This window comes from Durio zibethinus, chromosome 2 (assembly GCF_047325235.1).
Source record: "Durio zibethinus cultivar Kanyao isolate XHJ-2024 chromosome 2, ASM4732523v1, whole genome shotgun sequence".
Taxonomy (NCBI): Eukaryota; Viridiplantae; Streptophyta; class Magnoliopsida; order Malvales; family Malvaceae; genus Durio; species Durio zibethinus.
In genome coordinates, this window is record NC_143163.1 from 32,828,715 (window position 1) to 32,845,378 (window position 16,664).

A 16,664-nucleotide genomic window follows, 5' to 3' on the forward strand; every position below is an offset into this window, starting at 1 on the left:
AAAAAAAAAAAATTGTTACAAATGATGAGAGAAAAAAATCTTCCCTAATTGAATGAATAGTTAAAACTAAAGAGAAAAGGTTTCTTAATATAATCTACAAAATCGAAAAATAAATGTTTTGTAATTTTACACTTTATAATATATGAAAAAAAAAAGTTATAATTAAAGGTAAAAGTTCACCTGTCAGCACTTAAGAAAGAAAAGAATGAACGTTTAACTTACACTTTGTCGTATATGAAAAAAAAGAGCTGCACATGGAGGTGAAGAACAATGAGAAAGAAATAAAATTAGCAAGACTTATTTTAAAAAGATATATATTTAAATTATCAATAAATAAATTTTGGTCTTTTGTATAATAAAGGATTATTGTGAAATATATAAAGATAAAACTATATTTAAGATTTTTAAATTTAAAAAAAATATATTAAATTATTAGAAAATTAATTTTAAAAGATAAAATATATATTTAAATTATTATAAAATTCTTTTTAAAAAATATATCTCTACATTTGAAAATTTTAAATTTTAAAAAATATATAGCTAAATTATTATGAAATTCATTTAGAAAGATATTTGTATAATTTGGTGGAATCATTCAAGGAGCATTTCAACTACAATTCTTTTTACTATAATGTTATTTCATAATAAAAAATTATATAGGGATCCACTACTTATAAATATAGATTTCATATAAAATTTTGATGATTCTCACACAATTTTTAAATTATAATTAGTTAATTGTATTATAATTATTATAGATGATATGCTGCAACTGAAAGCTGTTATTGGCTTTGGTTTCCCAATTGGAGCAGGCAAACGGTTGGTTTAATTAAACTTTTGGTGGAACTTGCTATTCTTATTTACTTGTAGAGGATCAAATTTTGATAATGTGAATTTCGACCATTTTCGGCAGGTGAATGTGCTTATTGTCGGCTCAAGATACAATCAATTGTACCGATCATTATTTATCTGATATTATTTCAAATCTCCTTCATTGCCTATTTGATTTTTGAAAAGTTATTTGAGTTTGAATAAGTAGGAAGAATAATAATTTTGAAAAATAATATATTTTTTATTAATTTTCTAATTTACTTTAAACTATATTTTAATAAGTTTAAAATATCACATTTCGAACCTTTTATATAATTTTATCTTTCACTTAAGTTTTGAAAGATTTAAATAATTAATAATTTTTTAAATATATTTATTTGATAAATAATATAAAATTAAAAATTATCCTACATATAATCTTAAATATAAATTTTCAAATTTTTCTTATATGCTAAATAAAAAGGCCATTAACCTTAACCTAAGCTTTCACATAAATAAATTTTATCATGTAAAAATATATTTTGTAATATATATATATATATATATATATATATATAGACGCACACAATCAATTATCAAGCACAGCTGCCATAAAAAACATTCCCAGCAGCCTTTTTCATATATGTGATACAAATGAATTTGTATCAAAAACTTTATTATTCATTTTTAACGCACTTTCATGACACCAAGTCATGACCTTTGCGAGCATTTCGGCCCTGGGCAATCAGAACGCCCTGGTCAATCGCACAATACCAATCTACAAAGAAGCTTCGGCTATAATCAAGGGTAACCAGAGTATCCGTGGCTATAAAAATAGCTGTGGCAGTTGTCAGCGAAGCATTTGCTTTAGGAACATAAAAAATAATCAAACAACAAAGAAACACCAGAAATATCTAGGCGTGTTTCTTTCTTCTACCGTTCACAGAAGTTCCTGACATCAAACCTGGTGAAAAAACCAAAGAGGAAGAACCCCAAATAAAAATTAAAAAAGAAAAAGAAGTTTAAAACGTTTCTAAGGATCAGATTCATGGCTATCAAGCATCTCAGTCCTTTCTCATTGGTCTTTCTTGCCACGGCCACTTTCCTCCTTGCTGGTCAGACCGCAGCTCGCATCCTTGATGGTGACTTGTGTCGCAAGACAGACTACCCACCGCTTTGCAAGAGAGCTGTAAAGGGGTCAGTGAGTGATCCAAAACTTGCTACTGAACTTGCTGTTAAGGCGTTGATCGATCAAACAATGGGGGCGAAGGCCTTGGCTGCCAAGCTAGGCAAAAGTCCTAAACTTGATAACTGCCTTACCAGTTACGACGATGCCATCGACAACCTAAAGAAATCCCTGGACAACATCAACCATAAGGATCCTGGGAGCCTCATGAGCAACCTCAGCGCAGTGGTTGCTGATTACGAGACATGCGATGATGCTTTTGCGGAAGCCGGTCAAAGATCTCCTCTTGCTGCTACTAATAAAAAGTCCAGTCACATGGCTAGCAACTGCTTGGCATTGGGAAGTCAAATCAAGTTTTAAAGCGAAATTTTTCAACAACAAAAAATGCCTGAGAATATTGAGTTAATTTCTCTGCAGCATTTTTTTTTTTCGTTAGTCGCGTTAGGAAGAAGAAAGCTGATATTGTTAGCGAGGTCTCTTTTTGCCATGTTTCTTGTACCTTCGGTGTTGAATATCATTAGCTTCTCTAATTAGAGACGATAATTCTTGTATTTATATATATTTTTTCCTATTAATTTTATGTAAAATACATTATGGTGTAACAATTCGTATTGTTATTGTCATGATAAATATAAAAAATTTTTATTTTTATTAAATTTATATATAATTTTTATTACAATTTAAAATTGTATCGTTATTGTATTTTTTATTATCATTATTGTGTTTAAAATTAAATCTACTTCTAATTTCTTTGCTGATAATAGCTCAAAATTTAATACGAATTTAAAGTTTTTTTAATCATATAGAAAACAACATGAAAAATGAATAAGTACCTTTTTGTCCTTGTTCACGTGTGCCACTCTTTAACCTCTGCTTTTTAGGCTTATAGACAATGGCGGTGCCGGTGCAGATCAAGGTGTCTTTTTTTTTGGGGGGCCAGTACAGAACAAGGTATCTTTTCATAGCAACGTAAGGGGCTCAAAGGAAACGGTTATTTGCAAAAGCCCAGTTAATTCCAAATACATGAACTACTTGCCTACTTCGATTATGAATTTTGAGTCAGCGGCTCTATTTTTATATAACTTTGAGTTCGACTATTTGCACCTTAAAAAACTCTCAATACACTCCAAAAAATTAATTAATAAAAAAATTACTTAAATGCTAAATAATTAATCATTTTTTTGTTCTTTACATCTCTTCTCATTAAGTTAAAATAAATAAATTTTTGGAAACTTCTTCGATCTACTAAAAATTTGTTTTCGAAAATTTCTGAACTTTACTAAAAATTTATTTTTAGAAAGCATTGCAATTATTCAAAAATATATTTTCACGAATAATTTTTTACTTCAATTTTTTTATTACAATCTTTTGATCAATGTTTGTCATGAAAATATCGAATGTCTCTTATTGCGATCTTCAAATGAATCTGTAATAATATTTTTAACATATACAATATTTAAATTCAATAGTAAAAATCTTTAATCTTTTGACTAAATACTGTTCAGTTAATAAAATTTGAAATCTTCTATTAATTCTAACAAATGTGCATTTAAAAAAATTCGTTAATTACAAAGAGTGTTCATGCAAGTTGCTATTACACAATATGCGATAAGGCAATCACACTCCGTCGCAAATGGTGCAATAGCCAATTTGCACAAGCACCTCTTCACACTTAACAATTTCTCTCGGATGCACATCTGTCAGAATTATAAAATATTACAAATATTATTGAATGGACAGCATTTACTGGCCGAAAGATTAGAAGTCTCTATTGGTAAATTTGTTAATTTACTAATGACATAATAAGATTAATTCTTATGAATTGGAAAGTTATTTGATCTCTTTTAGTAGTAAAAAATTATTGTGTATCAAAAATCCCTTTTTTGAAGTTTTTAAAAGATTTTGGAAATGAATGTTTGAAAACCATGAGAAATTTCATAAATATACTTTCAAAAATTCTCAAAAGTTTCCAAAAATAGATATCCGACAAGAGATTTCGAAAATAAATTTTCAGTACATTGAAAAAGTTTTTAGACATTCATTTTCAAAAATTTTCAACAATTTCCTAAAATTTATTTTCAGAATACTCAAATTGTTACCTTAAATTGTACTCTTAAACTTAAAATCTTAAATATTTTAAAATTAAATACAAAATCAAATCAAAAAATCAAAAAAAATAAATAATTTACCTATAATTTTAAGTTATCTAACATCAAATAGGTGATTAGAGCTTAATTTGGAGCTTAATCCTTAAAGGATTTAGGGTTTTTGATGAAGAAGAAAAGAAGGGACGGGGATGTTTAAATTTTTTTTGTAAATTACTATTTTGGTTTGAGATTAAAAAAAAAAAAAGAAGGAATGAATGTTAATAATAATGGGAGTGCGGGTGTAAATAGTCCCCATCGACAACTTTTTCTCTCTTATACAAATCAGCCACATTTATTGATACTAATATTTACCTGTTTTGGTGTTTTTGATAAAAATTAAAAAAAAAAAAAACAATGTATATGTTTTTAAAGAGAGAAAAAAAAGTTTCTTGATTAAAATATAAAAGTTTTTATAAAGAAATGGATATTTTTTAAAAAAGTGTATTTATAAAAAATAATAAAATAATAGATATCCTTAGTTTTATTTTTGCTGTTATTAGATTTTTTTTTGTTAATTCTCTGATTTGGTGTTACTTAAAATGATTTATTATTAAAAAGTCAAAAAAAGAAAGAAATTTACAAATCAAAGTTTTTTATTTAAAATAAAACAAATTTTCATTGATTAGGAAATAGGACAATCAATTGCAGCTACATCCTTTGTCATTGACAAAATCAGAATATTATTCATAATGACGGATTTAAGATTTTTTTTTTTTTTGGGTATTCCATTATAATATATAAAAAAAATACTAATAAGTTTATTAATTTTATCAATAAAAGAATATACAGAAAAAAATTTTTAAAGGTATCCGAACAAAAATTATCCTCAATTTTTTTTATTTTTAAAATTTTTATGGATCTACCAGTGATTACTCAGTCCAAAATAATTCTTCTCAACCACTTAATGCCTCATTTGCGTTCTAATATGTGCTAGCTTGCATGTAGCCTCGAAAGCCTCTCCTTTATCCTCTTAACATCCGTCATATATGAGATTAGATTGCCTATCACCGAAAGATCTTGAGCTGCAACCTTCAGATGATTAATATAAGTCTCCAAAGCATCCCCTTCAAGGATCGATAATGTTATCAAATCCCATGTCCCTTGCAAATTCAACTGCCTTTGATTCGCTTCTATCATGATTGGCTCCAATACACCCGACACTACCTTGAGCAACAACACCATCCTTTTGCTCTTATCACAATATTTGCAATACCAACTCCACCTAATTCATCTTGGACCCTTAGAGCTTCATCAAATTTTACCTCCACATATCTTTTGATAGATCCAAATTTTTTTTTAAGTGTCGACTTATAATATATATATATATATGATGAATTTATCGATTTTATTAGTGAAAAGAGTGTGTTTACTTCAAATTTTTTAATTTTAATCTTTGAAGGTGTCTAAAGAAAATATTAAGAAGTATCCAGGAAAAATTTTTAAAGTGTTCAGAGAAAATTTTCTTTCAATTTTTCATAGTTTTCAATATTTGACGATGTTTATGAACACTCTTTGATAAACAGTGAATCCACTCTTGATCCCAGATGTGGCACCTGACAGGTACGTAGGTTGAGTGCCAGCATTAGCAATATTATTGGCTTAATATTTAAATATACCCTCATCCTTTTGTACAAAATGGATACGAGCTCTCTATCTTTTATTACATTTAAAAATTTTTGTTTTAAAATTTTTAATTATGAAAAAATAAAAAGTAGATAAAATTAAAAATTAGAAAAATGAAAAAAAAGAAAAGAAAAGAAGATCAAGAAAGAAATTAAAATTTTTTCATAAATTAAAAAAATAAAAATTTCATTTTAATTTTTTTCTTAAATTTTTAATTAATTCCTTAAAATTTTTAAAAATATTCAAAAAATAAAAAAAGTTGAGTTTTTCATTTTTTTATTTCCAATTTTTTCATTTCAAAAATAAAATTTTATTAAAAATTATTTGTTGATTTTTTCAAATAGTACCATTTGGTGTCACTTGACTCAATAGTACCAAAATTAAATTAGTCCTTTTATTAATAATATTATAGAATAGTATAAACACCCAATGTAGTCCAAGATCTAAATCAATTGAACCCGATTTAATTTCAGGGCCAAAGACCTAAATCAATTGGGTTCAGATTTGATCCAAGCTTAATTGTCAAAATTATAATTTTACTTTATTTATCCATATATTATTTTATTTATCATTTTTATTTTATTTTATTACTTATTTTATCTTATTTATTTGTTGTTTATCTTTAATTGTATCTCTTTATATTTATCTAATTTTTTAAAATGTATTTGGATATTTTAAAAAAATAGATAATTAAAAAAAAAAATGAATGGCCATAAATTAAAAAGGAGTGGCTGGTGATAATGTAGTTTTATCATGATTAAATTTGAAGTTAAACTTTTCAAAGATAAATTCAATTTTCTTATGATAATCCTAATTTTTGGAATTGGAATCAATCTAAAATTCTTCTTATTGTATCTTATAAATTGACCTTTAAATTATAGAACAAAAAGCCAACAATCATAAAGCAATTGGAAAGAAAAATAGGGGAAAAATGAGAGCAAGAGTTTGAAAGCAATTGAGCTTAAAATTCTGGCGTAATTACTCAAATTTTGGTGGTCAATCCTAGAATTTAGTAACCCATACTTAAGTTGAATTGAGCCACTTCCCAACCTTTTTCAGCCAGTTTTGTGCCTGCAATCCAGCCACACGCACCAACCAAGTTGGTTCTTGTTTTGGTTTTTTTTTTTTAATGTACTTATTTATTTTGTTTATTTATTTTTAAAGTATTTTTGCATAATTAAATTTTAAGAAAAATTAGAGAAGAAAATTTAAAAAATAGAAAAAAATAAAAAATTAATATTTTTTTTGAAAATAAATAATAATTATCCAATTATAGAATTTTTAGAAATTGCAAAAGGTTAATTTCTATAAAATTCCTAGGTGAGAAATTTTTTTAAATTTATGCCAAATGAAGGAGAATTTAGATAAAGTTTCAATAATAATAATAATAATAATAAATATTTTATTTTTAATTTTTTTAAATAAAACATAAATTTAATAAAATTTTGGAATTAAACTACTAATTATCTAATGATGAAATTCTTAGAAATTTTAAATAGTAAATTTTTTAAGAAATCTTTACGTGAAGAATTTCTCTAAATTTTACCCAAATAGTAGAATAATTTAGATGAAATTTCAATAAAAATAATTGTATTCTTGTCCAAATAATAGTTAAAAATAATAAAATTATAAAAAATATAACTTAAAAATGTGGGAAAAAATATTTAACAATTATCTAAAGATAAGAATTTTAGAAATTTCAAATGTTAAATTTCTTAAGAAATTTCTAGGTGAGAAATTTCTTTAAACTCAAACTAAATGGTGGGAAAATTTAAATAAGATTTCAAAAAATAATTATCATATTATTTTCTTTCTAAGGATTAAGAAACTAACAAGAATTTAGATTTTGAATTTAACTCAAATGATAGAAAATTTAGAAATAGAAATAAAAATAAAAAAAATAAATTTTGAGGATAAAATTTTTAATAATCACAAATGGATGATTATCTAAGTTATTTTTAGGTGAGAAAATGTTTCTAATTTTCACCCAAATAGTTGAAGAATTATATATATTTTCAATAAAACAAAAATTTAATAAAAAACAAAATTGATTAAGCTTTTCGATGACGAAGCCTCTTTAAGAAAATAAATGATATTTTTAAATACTCTTGAGGTGATAAAGTATTTTTAAGAATTTTACTAGATTGATGGAGGAATCGTAAGAATTGTTTTTAATATTAAATTTATTACCATTATAATCAAAACCTTATGATAATTTAAAATAAAAAGATATTGTCCTTTGAATGAGCATGTGAAAGTGTTATAACATTTTTTATATGTAACCGAACTTTCAAACTTTGTTTTAATTAGTAGATCAAAATCTATTTTTTAGAAACCCTTAGTTAAGTTTAAAAACTCTTTAAAAAGATAGATTTATTATATGACCAATTACACATTAATAAAAAGATTAAGGACAACTCTTTTTGTTAAATCTAACTATAAATTTATAAATTTATATGTTATGACAAATAGATATAAATTTTGTCAAGTTACAACACTCATGAAAATTAAAAATATTCACAGTTTGAGTCAGATAAGATTAGATCCAATTGACTCCTTTAATTCTTTGTCCAAGACTCAACCAAATTGAAACCAAATAAGTCCAACACTATTTAAAAATATTAAAATATTAAAAATTATTTTATATTAATATTTTAATATCTTAAAATTAAACAAATTTTTATTAATTAAACAATATCCTAGCTTTACTCGTTTTAAGTTACGTGGAGTTTATTTTTATAGATGAAGGATTTTCACATAATTTTTTTATTATAATTAAATTATAGTATTATTTTTTTGAGAATAGATAATTATAATATTATAATAAAAAAATTATAGTTAAAATGCTGTCGCTTTATTATTGCCATTTAGGTCTCTGCTTTCAAATACCGAGTTACCAAATTAATTAAACAGGAAAAGTACATGATCGAAAATTAAGCATGCTTTCGTGAATAATATATATATATATATAATTATCTTATGCAACTGTTGGAATTTTTAAATTTCTCTAATAAAATTAAAAAATTATCATCTATTGTATTGTATTGTAATATATTTAAAATAATTACATGATATATAAACGAACACATATGTGTTTCTTTGACTATAAAATAAAATAAAAGAACACATCACAATTAATAGTCTAATTTATAACTTATAGAATTTAAAATCTCATTATGTGTAAAACAATAATCCTCTGTATATATATTTATTTGCAGAATTGAAACAGTTATATTATAGAATAAAATAAAAATTGCTTAGTAATAAAAAAATACACTATATAATTAGCTTATTTTAGATTGATCTTTAATTAATGTTGTGGATATTCCCTGGTGGCCTTAGCTAGAGTGTATTACAAACTGTTAGGAAAATGGGGTCCAGTCCCATGTAAGTGATTTTGGACCAAGTAATGGTTATACGCCTTGATCTTTCATTTTACACAAAGCTCTAGCTACTTAATAAAAAAGAGGTGGGGTTGTTTTAAGGGGGTGTTGAAAACCAAGTAAAGAAAGAAGAAAAGCCAAAAAAAGCATAGAGAAAAAAGAGAAGGGAGAGTTAGTTGAACGAAAGTCAATCCGTGGTCCGATTGAGTTGGAACCTTGTCAGGAGATTTATGATTCAAAGTTCTACATTCTGAGCGGTGAAGATCGGATTTGAAACTCTCTAAGAACAAATTCAGGGTGTATTTGTTGAGTCACTTATTTGATGAGATTTCTTCAATTATTTCTCTAGTTGTTGATTAGCTCTAGTTTTAGCTAGAGAAGAATTTTGTATACCTATTATTTGATAGTGAAGATTTTTTTGGTGGTCCATAATTTTTTTCCTCTACATTGGAGGGTTTTCCACATAAATCTTGGTGTGCTTTATTTTCTTACGTTTTTTATTATTGATTGTTGTCTATTGCTTCTGTATTATTGTGATTATTGCTTCAGGCGTAACAAGTGGTATCAGAGCAATGGTTATTTTGAGACATCGATACAGAAGCAACTCAGGATAGAAGTAAATTCTGTTTGAGATCATGGAGGATGATACAAGTTTCATGATAAAATTGACAACATCGAATTATTCAATTTGAAAGCCTATGATGGAGGATCATCTATACTGCAAAGATTTGTATGAGCCAGTATTGGGTGATTCAGCTAAATTAACAGATATGAAAGTGAAAGCTGAAAGAAGCTAGGTAGAAAGACGCTGGTTACAATAAAAAAATAGGTTGATATCAGCGTGTTCTATCATGTAGCGCAAGAGTCAGATGCTCACATTATTTGAAAAAAATTGACAGCATTGTATGAGAGAAAAATATGTATGAATAAAGTTATGCTTGTTAAAAAGTTTGTAACTTTATAGTACATGGATGGACGATCTGTTACAGAGTACTTGAGTGATTTTCAAGAAATATTTAATCGGATGACTACTATAGAGCTTAAGATAGATGATGAAATGAATGCGTTATTTCTTTTGGATTCATTGTCAAATAGCTAGAATACTCTAGTTGTGACTGTTCTTAATTCAGTTCCTGATTATAAGGTGACATTGAAGATGGTAAAAGATAGTATACTTAATGAAGAGGCAAAGTGAAAAGATGTAGACCATGAAAATCAAGCTCTGATCACAAAGAATAGGGATAGAAACATCGACAGAGGTCAGGACTCAAAAGGCCATGGTAAGTCTAAACATAGATCCAAGTCTAGAGGTAAAGTGAAGTGTTTATATTGTGGTAAGACAGGTCATATAAAATAAAACTGTAAAATTTTGAAGCAAGAGCGAAAAGATGAGAAAGGCAAGAGTTTAGATGATGGCAACGTTATAGCAGTGAATTTAGATAGTGATTCAGTTACTTTGATTTGTACACATAGTAATTGTAATCATGTTAGTGATCCTGACATTAAGTGGATAGTTGATACAGGAGTGACATGTCATTGTGTTCCTAAGATAGAGTTGTTTACAACTTACAAAGTAAGAGACTTTGGTTATACCAAAATGGAAAACAAGTGTGTGTTACAGATTGTTGGGATTGATGATACTGTTGTATAAACTAGTACAAGCTGCATGCTGACTTTGAGGGATGTCAAATATATTTTAGATATAAGAATGAACTTACTTGCTATTAATGTCCTTGATAAAGAGGGATATAAAAGTCGACCAAAGAATGGATAGTGACAGCTTCTCAAAGGATCTATGATGTTACAAAGAGAAAATTATGCTGCACAATGTATAAGAGATGAATGGAATTGAACAGTAACCATGTAAATACCATTAAAGATGATGCTTCAGCAAACTTGTGACACAGGATGCTGACATACATGAATGAAAAAGGGTTACAAGTTTTAGTAAGATAGTATCTTATTCTCTTGACCAAAGTTATATCTCTCGATTCATGTGATTATTGTTTGTTTGGTAGGCATCATAGAGTTTCTTTTCATAAAAGTTCTCAAAGAAAAGAAAATAGATTGAAATTAATTTATTCTGACATTTGTGGTCTCATTGAGGTTGAGCCATTAGGTGGTAACAGATATTTTGTTACTTTTATTGATGATGCTTCATGTAAGACTTGGGTGTATATGTTGAAATACAAAAGTTAATTACTGCAGTATTTTCAAAAATTTTATGTCATCATTGAAAGGATGACAAAGTTACCCTTAAAGTGTATTCAAATTGATAATGATGGAGAATACACATCTAAAGGCTTTGAAAAGTATTATTCAAAGCATGAAATCAAGCATGAGATGATAGAACCTGGAACACCGCAGCATAATGGTATAGCTGAAAGAATAAACCACACCATTATGAGAAAAGTTAGATGTATGTTGAGGATGACAAAATTACCAAAATTATTTTGGGGTGAAGCAGTTAACACAGCTTATCATTTACTTAACAGATCACCATCAGTTCTTTTGGGCTTTGACATTATAAAAAAAGTGTGGACAGGAAAATATACTTCATACTCTCATTTGAAAGTTTTTAGATGTAAAGCATTCATGCATGTGCCGAAAGAACAAAGATCAAAGCTTGACAGTAAAGTCGTACAGTGTGTGTTTGTAAGATATGGTAATAAAAAATTTAGCTACAAAGTATGGGATCCAGTAAAGAGAAAGAGAGTCAGAAGCAGAGATATGGTCTTTCATGAAAAAAAATCATAACAGACCTTGAGAAAAATGAGAAGATTACATGGGTTACTGTTGAGTGTGATGTTTCGACACCGATAAAGATTCCATAGGAAAGAGCCACAGATGGTGAAAATAAGCAAGAAACAAAACTTGAGGATATGAATGAGCCAGCCACAGTTGGTGATGAGCCAGATGCAATTAGTTTTAAACAGGAAGAGCAATCTTCTTTATCTGAAAGTGTTGAGCAATGAGAGCTACTTTCGGCATCAAGTGATATAGAGTCTCAGTCTAAGAGATCTACTAGAGAGCGTAGGCTATCTACTAGGTATCCAAGTTCAGATTTTATTTTAGTTACCAGTGAAGGGGATTCAGAAAGCTTTCAAGATGTACAAGCTACTAAGGATAGAGAGCATTGATTAAAAGTAATGAAAGAAGAGATGAAGTCATTGCAAAAGAATGGTACTTATGATCTTGTTAAACTTTCAAAAGATAAGAGGCCATTAAAGAATAAATAAGTGTTCAAGTTGAAAAAAGATGGTGACAAACTAGTGAGGTACAAAGCTCGATTAATAGTAAAAAGTTTTTTTCAAAAATTAGGCATCAATTTTGATGAGATCTTTGCTCCAGTTATAAAGATGAGTTCTATTCGAGTGATACTGGGATTAGTAGCTAGTTTGAATCTTGAGCTTGAGTAACTTGATGTTAAAACTATATTTTTGTATGGTGATTTGTAGAAAAATATTTATATGAATTAGCTTAAGGGTTTTAAAGTGAAAGGGAAATAGCACTTAGTTTGTAAATTGAAGAAAAGCTTGTATGGCTTGAAACAAGCTTCACGACAATGGTACAAGAAGTTTGATTCTTTTATGGTAAGTTATAGCTATAAAAAAACAATAGCAGATTCTTGTGTGCATGTTAAACAATTCTCTAATGTTAACTTCATTATTCTATTATTATATGTTAATGATATGTTGATTGTGGGACAAGATGCTAGTATAGTTTGTAAGTTGAAAGAATAATTGTCTCAATCTTTTGATATAAAAGATTTAAGTTCGACAAAACAGATTCTTGCAATGGACATTATTCGGGATAAAAGAGCTGAAAAGTTATGGTTGTCATAGGAAAAATATGTTGAACGAGTGCTTGGTAGATTCAACATGCAACATGTTAAATCAGTTAGCAGTCCACATGCCAATCATTTTCATCTAAGTAAAAAATCTTGTCTAGTGTCTAAAGAAGAGCAACTAGCTATGTCTAGTATTCCTTATTCTTCTGCAGTCGGTTCTTTAATGTATCTTATAGTTTGTACAAAGCCTGACATTGCTTATACAGTTGGTGTAGTGAGCAAATTTCTTTCTAATCTGGAAAAGATTCACTGGAAAACAGTGAAATAGATTTTTAGATATTTGAGAGGTACCTAAAAAATGTGCTTGACTTATGAAGTTTCACAACCAGTTCTAAAAAGGTTTACTGATGCTGACATGACAGGCAATTTTGATGGTAGAAAATTTACTTTAGGGTATTTGTTCACTTTTATAGAAGGAGCTGTATCTTGGCAATCTAAGTTACAAAAATGTATTGTTTTGTCAACTACAGAGGCTGAGTATATTACAGCAATCGAAGCATGTAAAAAAATACTTTGGATGAAACGTTTTCTTCTTGAATTGGGATTGAATAAAAAAGAGTATGTGGTATTTTATGATAGTCAGAGTGCTTTAGATTTAAGTAAGAATATCATGTATCATGCTAGAACAAAGCACATTAATGTTAGATATCATTGGTTACAGTCAGTGATTGAAGAACAACAGATATTGTTGAAAAAAGTCTATACTGATAAGAATGTAACAGATATGTTGACTAAGATACTTTCTAGGAAAAAGCTTGAGCTTTGCAGTAACTTGATTAGAATGAGTTCTCTGGCTAAGGTAAGTTCCAAATGAAACTGCTATGATGATGAATCTCCTCCTAATAGGCTTGGAGGGGGAGATTGTTAGAAAAATGGGGTCCAACCCCATGTAAGTGGTTTTAGACCAAGTAAAGGCCATGTGCCTTGATCTTTCATTTTACACAGAGCCCTAGCTACTTAATAAAAAAGGAGGTTGTTTTAAAGGGGTGTCGAAAACCAAGTAGAGAAAGAAAAAAAGCTAAAAAAAGTAGAGAGAAAAAAAAAAGAGTTAGTTGAACGGAAGTTGATCCGTGGTTCGATTGAGTTGGAACCTTGTCAAGAGGTATATGATTCAGAGTTCTACATTCTAAACGGTGAAGATTGAATTTGAAGCTCTCTAGGAATAAATCCATGGTGTATTTGTTGAGTCACTTATTTGATTAGATTTCTCCAATTGTTTCTCTAGTTGTTAATTAGCTCTAATTTTCCTAGAGAAGAACTTTGTATACCTATTATTTGATAGTAAAGATTTTTTTGGTGATCCGTGATTTTTTTCCTCTACACTGGAAGGTTTTTCACGAAAATCTTGGTGTGCTTTATTTTTCCTATATTTTTTATTATTGATTGTTGTCTATTGCTTCTGTATTATTGTAATTATTGCTTCAGGCGCAACACAAACAATCGGACAAAGAACAAGTAAATATGAGAAATTAGGCCCCAAAAAACCCTTTAAATATCTTCTTTTTTGACTCACATGTTTCTTATTTCTATCCTTACACTATTAGTCGGCTAGAACAATCGAATTTCATATTTTCCTTCTATTTCTTTATTAGTCAAACTTAAATATGTCATAATATAATCTTTTATGATTTCTAACTTTTAGAACTTACATTAACAACTAACTTTTATATATATAAGTATAGAAATGAGAAACTTTTAAATTGACAAAAATAATTCAGTATATTTTTAATTTATCATTATAAATAATTTTTATTATTAATATTTATCAATTTATAATTAAAAAGTTTAATTTCATTAAAAGACTTTCATTAAATGGATTTATTTGCTAATCTATATCTATAATACATATAAAAGTACGGATATAAAAATCTTTTGAATGGATGAAAATTGGCGTGATTGTTAATTATATTTTTAAATTGTCATTTTAATTTTATATATATATATATATATATATATTGATTCAAGATCGGTATAGCCCTTATAATAAAATAAGAGAAAGAGATCTTAATTCGAAACTAAAATTTTTATAATCTCATAATGCTTCCTTAACCATTAGATCAAGAGGTGGAAGGCCATTTTAATACTATTTTGTGTTATATACTAAGATTTATCAAATAAATAAAAGTTAATTTACTATAAAGCAAGCTATATTTTATGGTAGACTATTAAACTCTGAAAAGAAGTTAATTATCTTATACACACACACTATTCAGTTATGGAACAAGTTATATAAATATATATTATATTAGGATATTAAGCATTTGAAAAGAAAGTAATTTATTATAGATCACAAGCACACACTATATTTCGAAATTTCCTTCGTAATTATTTTCTATTATTAATAAGATTCATCCAATTTATAAGAATGTTAATTTCATTAAAATTTTTTTGTTAAATGGATTAATTTGGTAACAAATAAAAAATAGTTAAACTTTAAATTGAATTGCTTCATTTTCAGAGTTTTAATTTTTTATTAACCTTAAAAATTAGTAAATGAATTCATTTGATAAATAAAAAAGAATTAAAGTTTACAATGAATTTCTTTATCTTCATAACTTTAAATTTTATATTAACATTAAAAATAATAAACTTTATATTAATTTGATATAATTTGCATATGTTAATGCAAATTTTGACTAATATACACTTTATTAATTTTATTTTTGTGATAACATAAAATATGCAATAATAAGTTTTTTTAATGTTTTTATAACTCTAATAAGCTCAACAGAGAATTCAGAGCTTAAATTTGCTATTTTTTGGCACTAATTCTTTTTGTACCCCCTTCATATTTTTCAAACTATGTAATTCAGTTTTTTTTTTTTTTTTGGCAAAAAAGAAATTAAGTTGGAATGGGAGGCTATCTATGTATGTATCATTCACTTGTGAGATAGCAAAAGAAAACGGCTTCTTTTCAGTTGTGGTCTAAAGATCTTGTCAAAAGAGGAAAAAAGATAAAAAAAAATAATTTTCTTAAATTTATAGGGATGAATTAGAATAATATATATGATTAGTTTCTGGCAAAGCAAATTGTTCCTTCCGGGGAACGTATCAATTATAATTTTTTTTTATTATAATATTATATTATTTAATTATAATAAAATATTATATAAGAATCCATTATTATATTGTAATTTTATATAATTCTCATATAATTTTATATTGTAATTAATTAATTATATTATAATAATTATAAAACGAAATGCTTTCATTTGTGAAGTTTTTTTCTCGAGTTAGAAGGCCTTAATTCCAATATTCTAAAACTAAAATCAACTCAAAAAGAAAAAAAAAAAAAAGCTTCGTGTTTACGTGTTCCCTGTTTTATCGTAAAAAAGACAAAGGAAGCTGGAAGCTTATCGCAAAAGAAAAACACAGGCTGAAAAAGAGATGAGGAATTGCTTGCTTGGTTGGAGTACTTGTCTTCTGGTATCTCCAAAATTTTGTTCAATCATTTCACGTGAGCCTTTAAGTATCCATCGTTAATTTCATCCTTTTTTTTTTTTTGTTTATAATGTATGTATTTTCAAAATCGATCCCTTTCGTCATCTTCACACATATGGTTCTCGCAAATTGGTTGTACTCCTCAAAGTGGGATGATATTTATTTTTCTCTTTTGGAATTATGTTAATGGGGCGTTAGAAATTAATTCCTTGCCAGTCCAAACG

The 16,664-nt window shown here is 27.2% G+C and overlaps 1 protein-coding gene across 1 annotated transcript; it reads left to right on the forward strand.

Moving 5' to 3' along the window:
- The first annotated feature begins 1,403 nt into the window (after positions 1-1,403).
- On the forward strand, positions 1,404-2,626 carry LOC111317430 (uncharacterized). Its single transcript, XM_022919857.2, has one exon. The coding sequence runs from the start codon at positions 1,859-1,861 to the stop codon at positions 2,354-2,356; it is 498 nt and encodes a 165-aa protein (XP_022775592.1). The 5' UTR covers positions 1,404-1,858; the 3' UTR covers positions 2,357-2,626.
- Positions 2,627-16,664: the final 14,038 nt, after the last annotated feature.

Excerpts from the sequence above, each read along its gene's own strand:
- LOC111317430 (XM_022919857.2), top strand. The coding sequence starts at position 1,859 with ATGGCTATCAAGCATCTCAGTCCTTTCTCATTGGTCTTTCTTGCCACG.